The sequence below is a fragment of the Dendrobates tinctorius genome, unplaced genomic scaffold (genome assembly GCF_039654945.1).
Source record: "Dendrobates tinctorius isolate UK_male_01 unplaced genomic scaffold, ASM3965494v1 ptg000257l, whole genome shotgun sequence".
In the NCBI taxonomy this organism is placed as follows: Eukaryota; Metazoa; Chordata; class Amphibia; order Anura; family Dendrobatidae; genus Dendrobates; species Dendrobates tinctorius.
Window position 1 is genome coordinate 103,984 of NW_027361924.1, and position 22,090 is coordinate 126,073.

General features: G+C 45.4%; 1 protein-coding gene across 1 annotated transcript in view; it reads left to right on the top strand.

Annotated features, from left to right (window-relative positions):
• Positions 1–22,090, top strand: part of PKD1 (polycystin 1, transient receptor potential channel interacting) — a 116,895-nt gene that overhangs the window by 63,624 nt on the left and 31,181 nt on the right. The window contains exons 8-14 of the mRNA XM_073558394.1: positions 1,758–1,884; positions 3,563–3,819; positions 4,751–5,521; positions 8,688–8,819; positions 9,836–10,011; positions 10,095–10,231; positions 10,876–14,489. Coding sequence (XP_073414495.1) covers positions 1,758–1,884; positions 3,563–3,819; positions 4,751–5,521; positions 8,688–8,819; positions 9,836–10,011; positions 10,095–10,231; positions 10,876–14,489 — 5,214 coding nt within the window. The remainder of the gene's footprint in view (positions 1–1,757; positions 1,885–3,562; positions 3,820–4,750; positions 5,522–8,687; positions 8,820–9,835; positions 10,012–10,094; positions 10,232–10,875; positions 14,490–22,090) is intronic.

A 22,090-nucleotide genomic window follows, 5' to 3' on the forward strand; every position in this document is an offset into this window, starting at 1 on the left:
CTAGTAATCCCGTGGTCCCAGTTCCAACTCCCTTATCTTTTTCCACCTCTTGCCTTGATCCCAAGAGTGGTCAAGAAGATAAAATCGGAAGGCGTTCCGGTAATTCTTGTGGCTCCAGACTGGCCGAGACGGCCTTGGTATGCGGAACTGGTGAACATGCTCACGGACGTTCCCTGGAGACTTCCGGACCGTCCGGATCTTCTCTCACAAGGCCCCCTTTACCACGAGAATTCTCGGTCTCTGAATTTAACGGCATGGCCGTTGAGGCCGCAATCCTAAGAGAATCAGGTTTGTCCAGCCAAGTGATTCAGACGATGATCAAAGCCAGGAAGCCAGCCTCTTCCCGCATTTACCACAGGTGTTGGAAGGTTTTTTTCCGTTGGTGCGACGATAAAGAAGTTTTTCCAATGGCCTTTTCCATTCCGTCCATACTGGGTTTTCTCCAGTCTGGTTTAGATTCGGGTCTGTCTCTCAGTACCCTGAAGGGCCAGGTTTCTGCCTTGTCTATCCTCTTTCAAAGAGAGCTCGCTTCTTTACCGCAGGTTAAGACGGTCCTCCAAGGAGTCGCTCATGTGGCTCCTCCTCATCATTCACCAATAGAACCGTGGGATCTCAATCTCGTTCTTGGCGCTCTCCAAAAGGCGCCGTTTGAACACATCCAGGACATTCCTTTGTCACTTCTTTCATGGAAGGTAACCTTTTTGATCGCCATTACATCCATCAGAAGAGTTTCTGAGTTAGCGGCCTTGTCATGCCGTTCTCCTTTTCTGGTGCTCCATCAGGATAAAGTCGTTCTCAGGCCCGTTCCTTCCTTCCTGCCAAAGGTGGTTTCCTCCTTTCACATCAACGAGGATATCATTCTTCCATCGTTTTGTCCGGCTCCTTCTCACCCTCTTGAGCAGTCACTCCACAAGCTGGATGTTGTTAGAGCCTTGCGTGTCTACCTCGCTAGGACCGCTTCACTTTGTCAATCCGATTCATTGCTGGTCATCTCTGACGGTCACAGGAAAGGGCTTCCGGCATCCAAATCCATGATTGCTCGCTGGATTCGTTCTACCATTCAGGAAGCATACCGACTTCAGGAAAAACGGCCCCCTCCGGGAGTGAGAGCTCACTCCACCCGGGCTGTGGCAGCTTCGTGGGCCGTTCGACACCAGGCTTCGGCTCTGCAACTTTGCAGGGCCGCGACCTGGTCGTCCTTGCACACATTTGCGAGGTTCTACAGGGTTCATACCCAGGCCTCGTCTGATGCGGTTGTTGGTAGGAAGGTTCTGCAGGCGGCGGTGGCGCACCGGCCGACCTAAGCCTTTCCTGTTCTTTCGTTCCTTATTGCTGTTCCCGCCCTTGGGACTGCTTTGGAACGTCCCATGGTATTCTGTGTCCCCCAATAAGGCGATAAAGAAAGATGGATTTTTGGTTCTTACCGTAAAATTTCTTTCTTGGAGCCTTCATTGGGGGACACAGCACCCTCCCTGTTTAAATTGTACCGTGTTGGGTCTTTGAGTCCCCTGTTGGGTTGGTACATATGTTTAGAGAGTTTCCGTTGCTTCTCCTACTGCTTTTGCACCAACTGAGGTGCCTAGTGCCTGTCGGTGGGTGTATACTGCCGGGGAGGAGCTAATGTTCTTGTTTTGCATAGTGTCAGCCTCCTAGCAGCAGCAGCATACACCCATGGTATTCTGTGTCCCCCAATGAAGGCTCCAAGAAAGAGATTTTACGGTAAGAACCAAAAATCCATCTTTTCTTCATTGTCTCAGGTGCTGATCTTCCCTGAGTTTCGCTTTGCTCAGACAGTCTACTTATCAGCTCTTGAGTTTGTGACTGAGGATTTGGAAGATGACGTCCAGATGAGATTCCAAGTATACAATCCGAGCGCAGTGCAAGGTGAGGGACAAAAAGCAACTATCTAATAAAGACATCAATTCCACGTGTGTTAATAGGGCATGTGGACATCATGGAGGAGGACCCTGCTTGTATGTATACCGTAAGTGTATAAGTGGCTCATGCTTAGCACAGACAGCCGTTCGTTTGCATTTATTCATCTTCATAGCTGCAGCTGCAAAATCAACCGAATGCATAGAGATCATCTGATTATCACGATTAAATGATCTTAGCAGCCATTTAATTTTTATTATTTTTGTTACTCATTTTGTAGAGCAGGAAGTTCTTGAAGATGGAACTGTATACTCCTGACAAGGCACTGAGGAGAGGACTGTATACCCCTGACATGGCCCCTAAGGGCAGGACTGTATACCCATGACATTGGCCTTGAGGACAGGACTGTATACCCCTTACAAGGCACTGAGGAGAGGACTGTACAGTATACCCCTGACATTGCCGCTGGGGACAGGACTGTATACCCCTGACATTGCCCCTGGGGACAGGACTGTATACCCCTCATATGGCCTCTGGGGACAGGACTGTATACCCCTGACATGGATCTGAATACCGTAGTGTATACCCCTGACATTGCCCCTGAAGGCAGGACTGTATACCCCTGACATGGCCCCTGAGGACAGAACTGTATACCCCTGACATGGATCTGAGGACCGGAGTGTATACCCCTGACATTGCCCCTGAAGGCAGGACTGTATACCACTGACATTGCCCCTGGGCACAGGACTGTATACCACTGACATTGCCCCTGAGGACAGGACTGTATACCCTTGACATGGATCCGAGGACCGGAGTGTATACCCCTGACATTGCCCCTGAAGGCAGGACTGTATACCACTGACGGATTGTACACCTCTGACATGGCCCAGGACTGTATACCACTGACATTGCCCCTGGGCACAGGACTGTACACCTCTGACATGGCCCATGGGGGCAGGACTGTATACCACTTACATTGCCCCTGTGGACAGGACTGTATACCCCTGACAAGGCACTGAGGACAGGACTGTATACCCCTGACACGGCCCTGAGGACATGACTGTATAACCCCTGACACGGCTCTGAGGACAGGACTGTATACCCCTGACAAGGCACTGAGGACAGGACTGTATACCCCTGACATGGCCCCTGAGGACTGTATACCCCTGACATTGCCCCTGGGGAAAAGACTGTATACCCCTGACATGCCCCTGGGGGCAGGACTGTATACCCCTGACAAGGCACTGATGACAGGACTGTATACCCCTGACATTGCCCCTAGGCACAGGACTGTACACCCCTGACATGGCCCATGGGGGCAGGACTGTATACCACTTACATTGCTCCTGGGGACAGGACTGTGTACCCCTGACATGGTCCTGAAGGCACGTGGACAATGAGAAGCTTTATGCAAATGTAAAATAGCTAAATCATTCTGGAAATTTGACCAAACTATGTGGTTACCACGGAGATGACACAAAAACATAAAAAAATAACTCCCTGCTTGGTTTGCTGTGGAGGCAGCGTCCGTACCTAGGGTGTGGGTATAACACAGCGCCCATATGGGCACATCATTCATCGTGGACGGGGGTATGGGATGGTGTAGTCCTTATAACATGCATCGTTCGGCCGCAGTTAACCCCTCGAAGACGATATGGATGGATAGATTCTGTTCTCTTCTTTCCAGATTGTCCTTGTAAAAGTCCGACTTCCCCAAGCACCACCGTGGCCATCAACGAGAGTCCCCCCGAGTGCGAGGAAGATCTGGGGTCCTCTAATTACACAAACAGCAGCCTACCGGAGGAGAGTGGCTGCTTCCCTGCCAACGAGTCTACCATCTCTGCCACCTCAGTGCCGACCCAGACCAATACCAGCTTCCCCGACTTCATTCTGTCGAAAGAATTCCTCTTCATAATTCCCCCGGGAAATGCCACACAGTATTTGGTAATGTGCCAAGACTTCTGCATTCTAATGTTCCTGTTATTAGTCCTGGAAATTTAAAATTGGGTCCCTAAGAGGACTAATAAAAAACATAGGTAAAAAAAATTAAAAGATATTTAAAAAAAATAAATAAATAATAACCTACCCCCAAAAACTTTAAAAGATAAAGTCACCCCCATCTTCCTCAAACATATATATCATAATGTAGCAAATATATATATTTTTTTCATATTTTGAGTTCCCGCGTGTGTAATTACCTATAAAATGAATGGCAAAATGGAAAAGACTGGATTACCGCAATTCTACCCCTAAAACTCCCATAAAAAATGTATCAAAATGTTGCACGTACCCTAAAGTGATAAAAATAAAAACTACAGTGCCATCGACTCAAGAATAAAAAAATTTACGGATTTCAGAAAGCGGTGACATAAAGCAAAATAATTTTTAATAAAATTGAGGATTTTTTTTAACAACTACCAGACAAAAAACAAGGTGGAATTGCATTTTTTTTAATCATTTTACAGCATCTGGAATTTTTTTTATTGTGTTTCAGCTCATTATATGGTAAAGTGAATAAAGTCATTCCAAAGTAAAACTTGTCGGGTGAAACAACAAGCCCTCATATAGCTATGTAAAAAAAAAGTTATGACTTTTAGATGAATGGAGGGAAAAAAAAAATTGGCCGTTGAGGGAAGGCATTAAGGATGGTATGAGTAATAAATGAACAAAAGATCCCCATCCTAGTGATTGGTAGAGGTCCCAGCGCTCAGACCTCGCCCATTGTAATTATCTACCTATCCTGAACATAGATTTTATTTGTCCCTCCCATGCTTAAGACATAGCCCAGATGTTATGGTCTTTGTGTCTTGAAAAAAGTTTTCCCTTTTGCTGATATTAGGACGATTTAGAAGATTTCTTTTTGTTGACGTTTTAGGCCTCTTTTGGAGATGTCCGTGTCGAGATGCCACCAGGTTCCCTCCTTGTTCTCCAGCACGACTCGCCACCAAGGAAGTTTCTACATTGCCACCCTTCCAGATCTTACCACGTGATTCGTCAGCAAAGTTGGATGGACTGTATTACCGGAGATCTTCTCGGAGAATCGTTGATCAACAATTCAGTTGGAAATTGGCCCGGAAGACAAGATGGTGGAACCTCTTGCTCCATAAGAGTTGTTGGAACCACTGAAGAAAGTTCTCTACTATTTGGCCATCAAGCAAATCATGGTCTCCGACATCCTGGTAGATACACCGCCATGGCGAGGTTTAGAAACCAGTTATTGGAAGCTAATCATACCTGTACCTTCTCTGTGGTGTCCCCGATTTCAGGCTTGAAAGTGGTCTACCCAATCGCCCAAGATGATATCTACTACATCCCTGTCAATTATACCGTTCTAGTCCTCAAACTCCTCACGGGATCTAATTCTACGGCCTATTGGGTTGGCACCAACCAGAGCTGGAGCTTTGGGCAATCATGTCCTCCTTTGATTTCTGCCCGTAACGCAGAGTGTGATACAGTAAGAGGTGATGTGTCATACGCTGAGATCAATCTGAAGGGTCTTGGAAAAGGATTTGTGGAAGTTATAATATTGGTACAAAATGAAATAAGCTCAGAAAACAGAACAATAAAAGTAAAAACGGAGGAACCTATCAGAGGACTGAGCATGAGCCCGTACCCACAAGAGAGAGTCCTGGTCAACGTCCAAGTGGTAGGTTATAATACCATGCATGGAGAATCCCATCTTGGTCAATCCCCCTTTGTTAAGTCTGGTCCCCTGACAATATGCTGCTGAGATTGTTACTGATCACATCTAATCCCTGAGAAAACCTGTCTATCAGTGCCTCCACGGGTGAAATGAAGTATTACTCAGTTCCCATTCAAATCATTGACCTTTTTGTGTAATCCCAGACGGAATCGGTCTTCCAGAGTGATAGATGCTCTTGGTAACTGCTCTCCACTCTGATATAACATGAGCATCCTGATCACATAAACTGCCTTTGTTAACTAACAATTAGTCCAGCTCTCAAAAAGTTTGTCGACTTTAGAAACCTATTTTCATATACCATGAAATTATAAGTAATAGAGCGGGGGCTTCTCTAATTATTGGAAAGTAGTAACAAAGAATGTCTCTCACTTTGGAGGACCCATCTTGACCTGGATTGCACAGATCCTTCATTGATTTGAATGGGCATTGTGCAATACCTCATTTTACCATTGGTGGCACTGCAGGAAAATTCATTGCTTACCACCATGTATCCTCCCTGAGTAAGGGGGACCACTTATAGTCAAGGAACCCTTTTTAATATGGAGGGATTGTTTAAGATGGACAATAATTTTAAGCAGGGGTGGGTATTTTGAGAATTCTGAAAATGTTGTTCATCTATATTACTGTCCAGGGGGTTTATCTTATAAAAGAAATCTGTACCGCCCCTTTAAGCTTTGATAAAATTTCATTTATTTTATTTATTGTGACTCTTAAAAACAAAGAACTTGTGATGGTGACTGTGGACTGAACTGGTAACTCTTCAGGATGTGACTGAATTCAGAGTTCTGCTGTGCAGGTGGACTGTGCATCTTCAGAACATTTAGCAGAACACTGTACCGTACTTTATTATTGCATATGTTGCACAAACCGCAGCCGGTGACTGGCAGCCAACCCGCCTGTGCAGTGTTTTTCTGTCTTTCCCTCTATCCGGTTTCCCAGAGCGATCTCACCATGTGCTGTCCTTATGTTCAAATCCACATCCCGTTATTAAAGTTATTAAGTATGGAATGGACAAGGCAACTGTTAGGTGGATTCATAACTGGCTTAGTGATCGGACCCAAAGAGTGGTCGTAAATGGCTGCACATCCAGTTGGAAGAATGTCTCAAGTGGGGTACCACAGGGCTCTGTCCTGGGCCCTGTATTGTTCAACATCTTTATCAACGATTTAGATGAAGGAATTGAGGGTAAACTGATTAAATTTGCTGATGACACAAAGCTAGGAGGGATAGCTAATACTAGAGAAGAGAGAGAGAGGAATCAAAAAGATATAAATAAACTGGAGAAGTGGGCAGCAACTAACAGAATGGTTTTTAACAGGGAGAAATGCAAAGTACTACATCTGGGCAATAAAAATGAAAAAAGCATATATAGAATGGGAGGAATAGGGCTAAGTGACAGCACATGTGAAAAAGACTTGGGTATACTAATAGATCACAGACTGAATATGAGTCAACAGTGTGATGCAGCAGCAAAAAAGGCAAATGCAATTCTAGGATGTATTAACAGAAGCATACAGTCTAGATCACGTGAAGTCATTATTTCCCTCTACTCCTCTTTGGTCAGACCTCATCTGGAATATTGTGTCCAGTTTTGGGAACCACATTTTAAAAAAGACATCAACAAACTGGAGCAAGTTCAGAAAAGAGAGACCAGAATGGTGACCGGTCTGCAAACCCTGTCTTATGAGGAAAGGTTGCAGGAATTGGGAATGTTTAGTTTGCAAAAGAGAAGACTGAGAGGAGACTTAATAGCTGTCTACAAATATCTAAAGGGCTGTCACATTGTAGAAGGATCAACTTTATTCTCATTTGCACAAGGAAAGACTAGAAGCAATGGGATGAAACTGAATGGGAAGAGACACAGATTAGATATTAGAAAAAACTTTTTGACAGTTAGAGTGATCAATGAGTGGAACAGGCTGCCACGAGAAGTGGTGAGTTCTCCTTCAATGGAACTCTTCAAACAGAGGCTGGACAGACATCTGACTGGGATGATTTAGCGAATCCTGCTTTGAGCAGGGGGTTGGACCAGATGGCCCAGGAGGTCCCTTCCAACTCTACGATTCTATGATTCTATGATTATAGGCAGTGCTGATTTCTTAAAGTGGATGTTCAATATTAGAAAGAAATAGCTTGATTAAACTAAAACAGTGCCGTTCCCCCTTATACGCAGGTTCTGCATGGTATTGGAGCTCTGCTCCAGTCACTTTAGTGTTTAGAAGTTGTGCTGCAATACCAGACATAACCATTATACAGGTGTGGCGCTGTTTCTAGAAGAAAGCAGGTTTTTTCTTCATCCTTGACTGGCCCTTAATATGTTTGAGAATCGCATAAATAGAAATCTGAGTTATTGGGATCCCTGTGATCTACGTTGGGAATGATGGCTTCATTGATGCTTTCCTCTGATCTGTATCCCAGACTTATCATTTTTTTCAAGCTGGAAAACAAGTTGGAAACACCTCTAAATTAAAATAAGGGTTTCAGATGATTTTCAACCTCTCTATCCCTATAAACTAGCTTAAAATTGTGATTTGGTATCTTACTATTGGATCCGCCCATGAGGAGCTTTGGATATTTTTCTGGCAAGCTGATGACATTAAATTAGGGCATTGCCATTTACAGACTGCCAAAATCGTCTAAGCTTCCTGACCGACTTGCTTAAAGTTGGAATACGTCTTAATTGAAGGGGAGTTTGTGACAATTGTGAAACCTCCAAAAGGAAATTCTGCGATAAACTTACTGATAATTGTGATTTGGTCGCTCATTGTTTACTCCACCCATGAGGAGCTTAGGGAGGATTTCTGACTTACTGAAAACATTAAATGAGATGGTTATTATTTAGAGACTAACCCACAACTGTTCAAGGTTTTCTAAGGAGCTGTAATATATCTTAATTAAAAGTGGGTTTCTGAAAATTGTAAATTCCCCAAAAACAAACTGTATTATAAACTTAGTTAACTGTCTGTCTTGGTTCTCTAGCATTAGCCCCTCCCACGAGGAACTTCAGGAACATTTCTGAGGGATTACTAGGCAGTTCCCCTTATTCTGAAAAATTTGTTCAGTGTCAACTGTAATATTCCACCATATGTCATGTTCTCCTGTTTTACAGAACAATGTGGCTTCTGTGGAATCTGGATCCGATGTGGTGTTCAAATGGATCGTGGATGATCGCTCCTCTTTTACCTACTCCTACACCAGCTTCAATGTAATCTACCAGACATCAGCTGTGTACAAGTTGACGGTATGGAGCTCTGTTCATATGATCGATATTGTTTACATAGTTATATATTAACTGTTCTGCGAACCTGAAACTTCTTCAGGGAAGCGACTCAGGTTCACAGTCCAGGAAGCAGAGGTCTCCGCTGCAGTTTGATGGGTTCTAGCACTGACAGACTGGTTTAGATTCCTCCTTGCTTACTTAAAATATTAAGGTAAAAGAAAAGTAGTCTTTACTGATTTTGGTCACTAACTTAATGAATACCTGGCTAAGGAGTGAACATTTTATGACCCTCCCCCAAGGAGCCATTGTTAGTCATGAAATGAGTCATAACTCACTACCTAGTTCCCGTCATTCAGTAGTTCAGGCATTAGCTCTTCCGTTAGGATGAAGCATACAGTAGTTCATATCTCAGGTTTATAGACCCCCGATTTAACATGTGTTGGCGGAGGAGAGAGAGGAGGTTGAGATTAATTGCACCTAAATCTAGATGTACAGCGAAATATGGAGGTGCAGTGTCCATGTGTGATAAAAAAAAGGGTTTTGAAGCTTGAGGACATTTATAAGATGTCCTAATACTAGTAAACTAGTAACAGTAACTGCTCCAATTAGTAGAGATGAATTGGCCCACCTCTCTTATTAGGAAAGGCAGGCATGGACATTAAAATCAGGCAAATCCTGTAATTTTGGAGGAACCAGACAACTATCGAATGTGATTGGGATTTCCCAACTCTCCCTGAGAGATGAAGTCAGGAAAAAGAATGATTGGGCATATAGAACTTTGATGCCTAATCCTCAAGGGAGATAAGCCGATGCTAGAGCTCTCTGGTATCAACTTACTCCCCTTTTCCCATTAAAAACACATGTACATTAGGTTTGGCTGTGTGTTAAGGGGTCAGGAGGAATATCTTTCAGCCAAATAGCGCCTTTAGCCATTTTGGACAGTCAGTTGCTCCAGTGAGTCTCATATATCCCTCTTTCAGTCTCGCTAGGAACTCTGGCATTACTTGCCATAATAGAAACTTGTGTCTCCTTCTCAGCTAACCGCCTCCAATCACGTCAGCAATGCCTCGCTAACCTACAATGTCACAGTGGACAATATGAATCCAATGCAAAGCCTTCAAATCAGCGGGGTCTCAAGCGTCGTGACCCAAAATGCATTGCTAGAGCTCTCCGCCACCATCATGGTGGACTCTGCCATTGATGCTACATTCAGGTGAGTCTCTGTTACGTTTTTTTTTTTACCGGCTGGACTGGGAAGGCTTGAAGACTGATGTCACGTTATGTTGCCCCTTTTAGATGGATGTTTGGCGATGGCACCCAGCAAGATTACCATTTCAAACCTCCATATAACCAGTCCCTCTTCCCAGTTCCTGATCCATCTGTTCATATGGTGCTCATAGAGAATAACATCACCCATGTCTACCAGGAGTCCGGTAAGATAGCAATCCAAAATGACCACATATATAATATTATACATTTATACAATCGTTTATGCTTCAGATTAGGCATTATAAGTCTGCTCAAAGATGGAGAACTCCTTTAAGACAATAGTTTGCAACAAAGGGCTCCACAACAGCTGCAGAACTACAATTCTAAATTTTTTTGGTGCATGCTTAGAATTGTAGTTCCTTGAGAACATGACATGACCCCAATTAACTCCTTCCCGACATGAGATGTACATGTCATACTCTGAAGTATTGAGCAAACTCCGTAGCTGAACCCGCTTTATACACTGCAGGTGCCAACTGTGTTATACAGCCATTAGTTGTAAAGTGCTGCGGAATATGTTAGCGCTATATAGATAAAAATTATTATTATTATTACCTGCCGGTTATCGCTTCTTCTAAGTGGTTAGGTAGAAATAAGGGCCTCCTCTGTCATCCCTTTATTTCCCACTTCTTCTCCAGGACACTTTGCAGAAAGTCCTCTTTTGAAGTATGAACCCACTAGATACTAATTAGTCTATCAAGATTCTGAGGTCTATAAACACCGCGGCACCTAAGCAGTTAGATCACATATATAATTTGTCATTTTTTTGTAGATCTGCAATTAATTTTGTGACATTCTTGTTTCCTAGGAGAATATAATTTGACGTTGATTGTCTTCAACAAGTACGAGAACAAGTCTATGGCGATACCTCTGCAGGTTCAAGGATCCTTGATCAATTTAACCATTGTTACGGATGCCCCGGTCTTGGTCAGAGAAAAATGGGTCATTTTTCAAGTCATCTCTGAACCCTCACCGTTTGGTGTCCTCTACACTTGGGACTTAGGCGATGGCACCTTCCACTTCAATACCAGCGAGCCGGTGTTGAATCACACATATGGCAGCATTGGGATGTACAATATCAGTGTCTTGGCTGTCAATAACATCAGCAAGGTGTGGGCAATGAAGATGGTCCATGTTTACGAGGAGATAACTGGATTGGTTGTGACCTCCGATGAACCAACAGAGAGAGGCCTACAGACCTTTATTAATGCTTCTGTGGAAACTGGGGACAATATCACTTGGAGGTTCAGCATGGGCGATGGAAATATATTTGAGGGCAATGAGCCTATGATGAACTATACCTACTGCAAGGATGGAAATTACACGGTCAACGTAACGGCCAGCAATGCGGTCAACTCCTTGTCTGAGATCCTTCAAATCCGTGTGTACGTCCTACAGGTGCTTAAGATAGAGCCCTCTACTTGCATCCTTGAAAATTCTAATGTCACACTGAAGGCATATGTGACGGGGGATTATGAACACTACACCTTTAACTGGACCTTTGGCAATGACTCCTCAAGTGTCACCATTTATGGTGTCCCATCAGTAGAATATGACTTCTCAATAAGTGGAATATTTCCGCTTGCCCTTATACTTTCCAGCCAAGTAAATAAAGCTTATTATTACACCAATGTTTGCATCGAGCCTGAAATAGTCAATGTCTCCTTAGTACCAGCTCAACAATATATAAGTCTAGGCAACGAGACCCATTTTCAAGTCATGGTCTTCCCAGCCTACCAGTACCGATACGTCTGGGACTTTGGGGTTAATGGTTCAAGATATAACAGTGGGACGGAGGTCAGCTTCTTGTACAAAGCTCCTGGTGTGTATCAAGTAACGGTGTCTGTCTTCAACAATGTCTCCTTCCACAATGGAACTGCGTTGGTCGACGTCCAAGAACCTATCGAGACCATCAAAATTGAACACAACGGGACACGATTTTTGGAAGTAGATCAGATATACTTATTTTCGGCTGTAGGAAGTGGGACTAATGTTCAATATCACTGGGATTTTGGGGATGGTTTCCCTATTGAAAGTCAGTCTGTTGCTTATATCTACAACATCACGGGCAGCTTTACCATCATTCTAAATGGCGTCAATGGTGTAAGTAGCTGTAGGACTTATATGAACATTACTGTCAAGACGCGAATATATGGATTAACGATGAATGCTACCCGGACGGTGGTTCCTCTGAATGGTTCCGTCACCTTCTCAGCCTTTGTCCATTCGGGAGATGATATCCGATATTCCTGGATACTATGTGATCGCTGTTCTTCTATATTTTGTAATTCCACCATCTCATACACTTTCCGCTCTGTCGGAACATTTAACGTCATAGTGACAGCTGAGAATGAGCTTGGTTCCCTCCAGGATAGTATAATTATCTACGTACTACAGACCATTGAAGGCCTTCAGATTACGACAGGCGATTTGGTCAACGATTGCTGTTTCCCTACCAACAAGAGTCTTCCTCTACAGGCCACCATCAAAGATGGGACCAATATTTCATACAGCTGGTTTATCTTAAAGAATGACAGTCTAATTCAAAGTGCTGCAGGCAAAACTTATCAATTCTTGAGTACGGAACCAGAAACTTACACCATTGTTCTGAAAGCAGTCAACATGTTGGGAAATAGCAGTGTCAGGATCAGTGTGGTGTTTGTGGAAACCCTTGGCCAAATTCAACTCTTGGCATCTCCTAATCCGGCAGCTCTTAACACAACTGTCAACATTACAATGAGTTTGAGCAGTGGGTCTGGGGTGATGTACACTTGGTATCTCGAGGAAAATGTGATTTGGTTCACGTATGAATCCTACATCTTGTATAATTTTCAAAGTCCTGGCCCCAAGGAGGTTCTTGCTGTTGCCAACAACACATTAGGCTCCATCAACGCAACAATCACAATTTTTGTTCAAGAGCCCGTTGGAGGATTAACCATCATGAGCTTGGACCATAAGGGAGATTATGTGCCCACCGGGACTATCTTGTACCTCACCAGCAGTGTTCAGCATGGTACAAATGTGTCATGGACCTGGAGTATTCCTGGTGGGAGCATTGATGGAAAGGTGGCCATTGTTCCTTTCGAGGAAGTGGGGGTTTTCACGGTCAGTCTTAATGCCTCAAACGACGTGAGTTGGGAATTAGCTTCCAAAAACATCACAGTGCAAGACAAAATACACAATCTGAAGTTGCACGTGAGCAAAATTGTTGTGGAACCTGGGGAGTTAGTCACCTTTAACATCACTTTGTCTGCCGGTTCCTCAGTTACCTATGAATTGACCATCAATGGCGACTTCTCCATTGTTCTTAATGGTAGTAGCTACACGTATGAATTTAGCAAAATTGGTGGCTATCCAGTGACTGTGGTTGCTCATAACCAAGTGAGTGAAGAACGGGACACCGTCATGATATCTGTGCTTGAAGCCATACAGAACTTGAAACTTGTGAACTGTTGTGAAGATGCCATACCAGCTAGGATCGAGAAGAACTTCAGAGCAGAAGTCAGTCATGGATCTCTTGTTGCCTACACTTGGCTTTTTGATTTGCAGGGTTACCCTGCCACTAGTTTAGCAGGTAGAAACGTGACTTATATCCCAGCGGGTGCTGGAAGTCTCACCATACACATTAGCGCCTCCAATGCTTTGGGTAGTCAGAACATCTCAAAGATGATAAAAGTCCAAGAACTGATTGTAGGCCTCAGTTTGATCTCAGTCAACGCGTTTGTAAATAGAAGTGTAACTTTTAATGCTATTGTACTTCCTAATCCTCTGGATGTTAGATTTGTGTGGTCCTTTGGAGATAATAGTTTTCCTTTGGTAACATGTTCATCATCTCCGAGCCATATTTACCAGACACCTGGAGACTTTAGGGTGAGGGTCAATGCCTCTAATCTAATTAGCTTTTGGGTCTCTGAAATAACTGTGACCACTCGAATCCTTGAGTGTGAGGAACCTGAAGTTCAACTGGAGCTGCCTACTCAAGTGATCATGAGAAGATCCCAGAGGAATTATATTGAGGCTGAGATCAATCTCCGTGAATGTATTAGCTACCAAACGAAACACCTGTGGGAGATATACAAGGCGACTAACTGTCTACACTACCACGAGTCCGACAAGGTCCACCTTCTGAATGTTGATATGAGCCGACCTCAGCTGGTAGTGCCCAAGTTAGCTCTCGAGATTGGAGACTATTGCTTCGTGTTCTCCGTGTCTTTTGGAGACACGCCATTGTCTAGAAGCAGTTATGCCAATGTTACCATGTTACCTAGCAGGTTGGTGCCCATCATTGATGGGGGATCCTATAGAGTTTGGTCAAGTAGTCAGGATTTAGTAATGGATGGCAAGAAGTCCTATGACCCAAACCTGGAAGAAGAGGAGCAGACTCCCCTCTCTTATAAATGGTCATGTATAACAATGGCAAAGGTAAGCGAAAATTCCCTGAAAATGCTACTTAATGTGTAACTATGGTGGAACAAACAGTATATGTACTGGGACACATGACTGTGAATAAAGGGATATTCCCAACTTAAGGGTATGTGCACACATTGTGGATTCTGCTGCGGATTTTTCCGCGCAGGTTTAGCTAAATCCGCAGGTCAAATGACCTGTGTTTAACCTGCAGATTTAGTTCGGATTAGCCTGCGGTCTTCCCCTGCGTTTTGACACCTGGTGATGGAGCAGGTGTCAAACCGCTGCGGATTCTGCACAAAGAATTGACATGCTGCGGATTTAAAACCGCAGCTAATCCACACGGAAAAATCCACAGCATGTGCACTGCGTTTTTCAATTTCCATTAACTATAAAGGTACTGTGCAACGCAGCAGAAACTGCTGCGGATCCGCAGGTCCAAATCCGCTGTGGATCCGTAGCAGAATCTAAAACGTGTGCACACACCCTAAGGGTATGTGCACACGTTGCGGATTTGGCTGCGGATTTTTCCGCGCGGATTTGGCTGAATCCGCAGGTAAAATGACCTGCCTTTTACCTGTGGATTTAGTGCAGATTTACTGCGTATTTTCTGCAGATTTTGTGCGGATTTCACCTGCGTTTTTACACCTGCGGATTCCTATAATGGAAGAGGTGTAATAGCGCTGCGGATTCCGCACAAAGAATTGACATGCTGCCGAAAATAAACCGCAGCAAATCTGCGTGGAATTTTCCGCAGCATGTGCACAGCAGATTTAGTTTTCCATAGGCTTACATGGTACTGTACACCGCATGGAAAACTGCTGCGGATCCGTAGGGCCAAATCTGCTGCGGATCCGCAGCCAAATTCGCAACGTGTGCACATACCCTAAGACTTTTATAGCATATCCATAGGAAAGATGTGATGAATGTGGTAACCAACTCAAGTGGTGAGGTGACACATGGCTGCCTTTTTCAAGCAGAAAATAAGGCATCGGCGTGTCTCCACCCTTATCGGATTTACGAAAACAGGCAAGTAAGCACGGCCAGCTCTCTATTCCCTCGCCACCTGAATATAGTAATCCGTGGCTATCCCACTACCCAGCTAGGGAGCCCACAGTTCTCTGCGTAGCTATAGGTCCCATTTATCACATATTTCTGCCATATGCCATGGATAAACCATAAACATCTGACATGGGACAACCCCATTTCATAGGGAGCAGGAAGGGGCAGCATTATAGTAGTTATTTACTTGTACATAGGAGCAGTATTATAGTAGTTATATTCTTGTACATAGAGGGCAGTAATATAGTAGTTATATTCTTGTACATAGGAGCAGTATTAAGGTAGTTATAATCTTGCACATAGGAGCAGTATTATAGTAGTTATATTCTTGTACATGGAGGCAGTATTATAGTAGTTATATTCTTGTACATAGGATCAGTATTATAGTAGTTATAGTCTTGTACATAGGGGCAGTATTATAGTAGTTATATTCTTGTACATAGGGGGCAGTATTATAGTAGTTATATTCTTGTACATAGGGGTAGTATTATAGTAGTTATATTCTTGTACATAGGAGCAGTATTATAGTAGTTATATTCTTGTACATAGGGGCAGTATTATAGTAGTTATATTCTTGTACATAGGAGCAGTAGTATAGTAGTTATATTCTTGTATATAGGGGCAGTATTATAGTAGTTATATTCTTGTACATAGGAGCAGTATTATAGTGGTTATATTCTTGTACATAGGAGCAGTATTATAGTAGTTATATTCTTGTACATAGGGGCAGTATTATAGTAGTAATATTCTTGTACATAGGAGCAGTATTATAGTAGTTATATTCTTGTACATAGGAGCAGTATTATAGTAGTTATATTCTTGTACATAGGAGCAGTATTATAGTAGTTATATTCTTGTACATAGGGGCAGTATTATAGTAGTTATATTCTTGTACATAGGGGCAGTATTATAGTAGTTATATTCTTGTACATAGAAGCAGTATTGTAGTAGTCATATTCTTGTACATAGGGGGCAATATTATCGTAGTTATCTTCTTGTACATAGGAGAAGTATTAGGCCGGAGTCACACTACCGTAGAATACGGCCGAGTGCTATGCGAGAAAACATTGCATAGCACTTGGCCCATTGTTAATCTATGGGGCAGCTCACATCAGCATTTTTCTATCAGGCGTATTCGACATGCATGTAAAATGGCTGCATGCTACGATTGGCACTGAGACTCGGCCGTGACTTGCCAATGCAAGCCTATGGGTGCGACAAAAAAAATCGCACAGCACTCGGACCATGCGAGTGCTGTCCGATTTTTATGCACCGATGTCCTTTGAAAAGCCGGAAATTCAACTGCTGCGTACAGTAAAATCACAGAGTGACAGGTTAGAATAGAATAGATATATACACATAGATTACATAGATGATATATAGATGTCAGTGACACACATATATACATATGTATATATTATGTACAGTAGCTAGATATAAGAAAACTGACAGGATAGAAGAGATGGATTACATACAGTAAATAAACATAGAATAGATAGATATATAGATGTCAGTCTCATATACAATTAGTCCAGTGTGTATGCATCTTACTGTATATGTATTTAATTTGTAAAATATTATTTTTCTGAAAAAAATGGCGTGAGCTCCCACGTAATTTTCTTAATCAGCAGAGGGACAGCCGACAGCTGGGGGCCATGGCCCCCCCCAGGCTAAAAACATTAGCTCTCAGCTGCCCCAGAAAAATACGCATCTCTAAGATGTGCCAATTCTGGCACTTAGCCTTGCTCTTCCCACTTGCCCTGTAGCGGTGGCAAGTGGGGTGATAGTTGGGGGAGTTGATGTCACCTTTGTATTGTCAGGTGACATCAAGCTGTGAGATTAGTAATGGAGAGGCGTCAATAAGACACCCTGATTACTAACCCCATAGTCATATTGTATAAAAACACAGACACCCAGAATAAAGTCCTTTAATTGAAAGAATGACACAGACTCCTTTAATAAATCTTAATTAAACCATACTTATGACTTCTCCCATTCCACCGACTCCATTGTCTTCTGCAAAAGAGTTAAAAAAAACAAACAACAATATTACTCACCTTTCCGTAGAGAAGATGATAATCCATTTGTCCCATGACGAGTCTAGCTCTGCTACATCTAGATGGCAGGCTGCATGGTTTCATGATGCGACCATACAGCCTGCCATCCATCAGAGACACTGAGCAGCATGTGCTCAGTGTCTTCCTGTGAACTGCTTTTACCTGTTTGATGACACTGCGAGTGTGAGAAAGTTCTTCTGCTTGGGGTGCCATCAGAAAGGTCCTGGGAGTTCACAGCCAATGAACTCACTTCACCTTTTAGATGTCAGCACGAGTGCTGTGGGAAAATTTCCCACTGCGCTCGCGCTGACGTCACATAGGTGAAGTGAATTCATTGGCTTTCCCATGGCACTCGCCCTGATGTCACATAGGTGAAGTGAGTTCATTGGCTGTGAACTCCCAGGACCTTCCTGACGGCACCACGAGCAGGAGAACGGTGCCGTCAGATGGGTAATAGGAGTTCACAGGGAGACACTGAGATACATAGAAGATACATAGAAGCAGTATTATAGTAGTTATATTCTTGTATATAGGGAGCAGTATTATAGCAGTTATATTCCTGTACATAGGGGCAGTATTATAGTAGTTATATTCTTGTACATAGGAGCAGTATTATAGTAGTTATATTCTTGAACATAGGGTCAGTATTATAGTAGTTATATTCTTGTACATAGGAGCAGTATTATAGTAGTTATATTCTTGTACATAGGAGCAGTATTATAGTAGTTATTTCTCGTTCGCCTTATTGGGGGACACAGAGACCATGGGTGTATGCTGCTGCCACTAGGAGGCTGACACTATGCACAAAAAAAGGTTAGCTCCTCCTCCGCAGTGTACACCCCACCGACCGGCAGGGAATTCCTCAATTTAGCTTAGTGTCAGTAGGAGGTGGACACGGGTCTTTCATTAGACCCATATCTACCTCGATGTGCGTCGTTCCTTTTCAGGTTTCTCCGGAGGGATACAGGGTGAATAGTCACCTCTGTAGTCCCACGAAGAGGCTGCGAGTGCGGCGTGTACTGCCACCCCGTATCCTCGCAGCTCTCTGCACCAGGACCAGCAGCCTTCCGGGCGGACGCCAACATGTGTACGTGTCGGCTTTTCTGAGAGTCCTGGTCGTCCGTCTCCCACCCACTCGCCTGCCAGAGCCTGTCGGTCGGATGAGACGCAGACAAGCTTCAATCAGAAGGTACCTTTATTTTCAGGGTTCGGGCCCGGGACAGGGTGAGTATTAGATCCCCACTCGTCTGTGGACTTGGTCAGGAGAGATTCCCTTGGAGCTAGGATGCGGTAGCACTGCGGGTCTCCGGGGCCGTCCCGCGCCTCCAGGCAGCCCTTTTTTGAGGTCAGCCGCTGTCCCTATCCCGGACAGGGGTCTTTTCCCCGGCAGCGCTCATGTTGCGGTTCCTCCGCGCCGCCCCTGTGCTGACAGGCGGCCGCCGCGATTAATTTAGGCCTCGGCTTCAGTTCGGGCCTACTCCTGTATCGCGGCCACGCCCCCCGCCCCTTTCTACTAAGCGGGCTTCTCTCCCGCCCGTTACATGCCCTCCCACCGCTCTTCTCAGCCTGTTCCTGGCCAGGGGCGGTGCCGTTTTCAGCAGGCGGTTAGCCCGCCCTCCTTCTTCCCCTGGGAGCGCGTTTTTCCCTGATTCCTCTCAGGCGGTCGCCATCTTGCAGCCGCACAGCCGGACGCCCCTGTCAGCCGGATATCGCTCCCTGGGCCTGTCAGCCGGATATCGCTCTGACCTGCAGCTGCAGAGTGGTGGATACCTTGGTCTCTGGGGTCACCGGACCGTGAGTAGCTCTGCATCTGCAGGCTGACACCCTTCTCTGCACCCTGTCCCCCAACCTTCCGGCACTACCTCAGGTTTCACTATGTCTAACTCTAAATCTGACCGTAACCGCCCTGCGGCTCCCCCCTGCACTCTTGTCAAGTTCTTTGCATGCTCTTCTTGCAATCGCAAACTTCCCTCAGGTCAGTCCACTTCCCTCTGCCTGGATTGTAGCAATCCTATTCAACCAGATGCCGCCCAGGAGCCATCTAGGGCCCCAGGCGAGAGTGAACCCCCCATGCCTGGCTGGGCCTCGTCTCTATCACAGTCAGTGGCAGACCTCACCAGGGTGTCTCAGTCCCTAGTAGCCGTCCTGGATAAGTTGCCCCTGGACAACTCTACAGGGTCCAGCAGGCCTCAAGAGGTTCCATCTGAGTCGGCCAGCGTTAGTCGCAAAAGACCCAGGCAGGATCTCCAGCCGGAATCCTCTCCTCGCCCCATGTCACCACATAGTCCTTCTCGGCAGCCTCCCTCCCGGGCCTCCTCTCCCGAGTCAGGTGAAGCACTCTCGGACAGGTCATCTGAGGGGATCTTAGAGCTGGATTCGGACCAGGATGCGAACATGAGGGTTACTGTGCAGAACCTCATTGCAGCAATCCATCAGACCTTTGACATTGCTGACCCCCATGCGAAATCCTCAGATCAGGAGGTTTCGTTCAGACGGGAGGAAACACCCTCCAGGGTATTCCCTTTACATTCCGAGTTTGGAAAGATTTTTACCAGGGAAAGAGGGGATCCGACCAGACGCCTTCAACGAGGGAAGCGTCTCGGCGTTCTGTACCCGTTTGCTAAAGAGCTCACAGACAACTGGTCCGCCTCTCCCTCGGTCGATCCGCCCGTGTCCAGGCTTTCTAATAACACGGTTCTCCCGCTTTCAGGCGTGGCGTCTCTAAAGGATTCTAATGATAGGATCATAGAATCCCTTGCGAAGTCTGCCTTCGAAGCGGCTTCGACGGCGGTATGCCCAATTTTTGCTTCATCTTGGGCAGCAAAAGCCATAGCCACTTGGGCAGAGGATCTTCGTCAGGGCATCCTAGAGAAAGCACAACCAGATCGATTGGTCGATCTTGCCTCTCAGATTTCCCATGCGGGGGATTATCTGCTTTCTGCTTCTTTGGATGCCGCATCCTGCGCAGTTCAGGCGTCAAGTAACGTTGTGGCAATCCGACGTACAATTTGGCTCAAGGCCTGGCAGGCGGACCTGTCTTCTAAAAAGTCGCTTACTAATCTGCCTTTTCAGGGAGGGCGCCTCTTTGGATCCCAATTGGACCAAATTATTAAGGACGCCACCGGAGGCACGAGTTCTCTCCTGCCTCAGTCCAAGCCTCGCAGACCCCCACTGAGGCGTCAGTTTCGACCCTTTCGGGCTTACCGCCGTTTCAATACGGCGGAGACCTCCTCCAACCAACAAAGACCGCAGGCACGCCAAGATAGGAAGAAAGTTTCCTTCAGACCCACTCCCTCCTGGCACTCCCACTCTTCGCAGGGCAGACCATCCAGATCCGGATCTGGACGGCCCACATCAGCATGACTATCCTCGGACTCCCCAGGGTCCCTTCCAATTGGGAGTTCGACTCCTGTTCTTCAAGGACGTCTGGCTGGCCTCAGTAGAGGACGCTTGGGTCAGGGAGGTTGTATCGTCAGGATTCAAGATAGAGTTCGTCTCTCTTCCACGGGATCGTTTCTTCGAATCCCGTCCTCCAAAAGATTCAGCTTTGATCCCGGGGTTCTTTACGGCCATCGACTCTCTCCTCAGTTCCGGGGTGATTGTGCCCGTTCCAGAATCGGAGCAGTTTACAGGGTTTTATTCTAACCTGTTTGTCGTGCCAAGAAAAGACGGGGCGGTCCGACCCATCTTGGATCTCAAGCTGCTCAACAAGAGAGTCCGTCTTCGCCACTTCCGGATGGAGTCGGTTCGCTCGGTAATCGCTTCCATGGAGGAGCAGGAATTCATGTGTTCAATAGACATCCAAGATGCCTATCTACATGTTCCCATATTCTCCGGACATCAGAAGTTCCTGCGTTTTGCGGTTCGCCAGGAACATTACCAGTTCGTCGCGCTGCCCTTCGGTCTCGCCACCGCTCCCAGAGTCTTCACGAAGATCATGGCTGCGTTGATGGCCTTGTTGAGGATCAGAGGTCTCGTTCTTTTTCCGTACCTCGACGATATTCTGATCAAAGCTCCCTCTTTCCAACAGGCACGCCTAAGTTAGACGATCGTCCTGGACACTCTTTCCGATTTCGGGTGGATCGTCAACAGGAAAAAGTCCGGTCTGGTCCCTACTCAACGTCTTGTGTTTCTGGGCCTACTGTTCGACACTCGTCGGTCAAGGGTCTTTCTCCCACAAGAGAAGATTCTCTCCCTGCAGCAGGCTGTACGATCGCTGCAGACCACACGATTTCCGTCCCTCCGAACAGCTATGAGGGTCCTGGGAAAGATGGTGGCGGCAATAGAGGCAGTTCCCTTTGCCTAATTTCATGCCAGACCTCTCCAACACGCCATTCTGTCGAGGTGGAACAGGTCGGCTCTGTCCTTGGATCGCCCTGTTCGTCTTTCATGCCGGATCAAGCGGTCACTCAACTGGTGGTTGACGTCTCCTCTCATCCTCTTGGGCGGTCTTTTCTTCCTGTTCACTGGCAGATTGTAACAACAGACGCCAGCCTC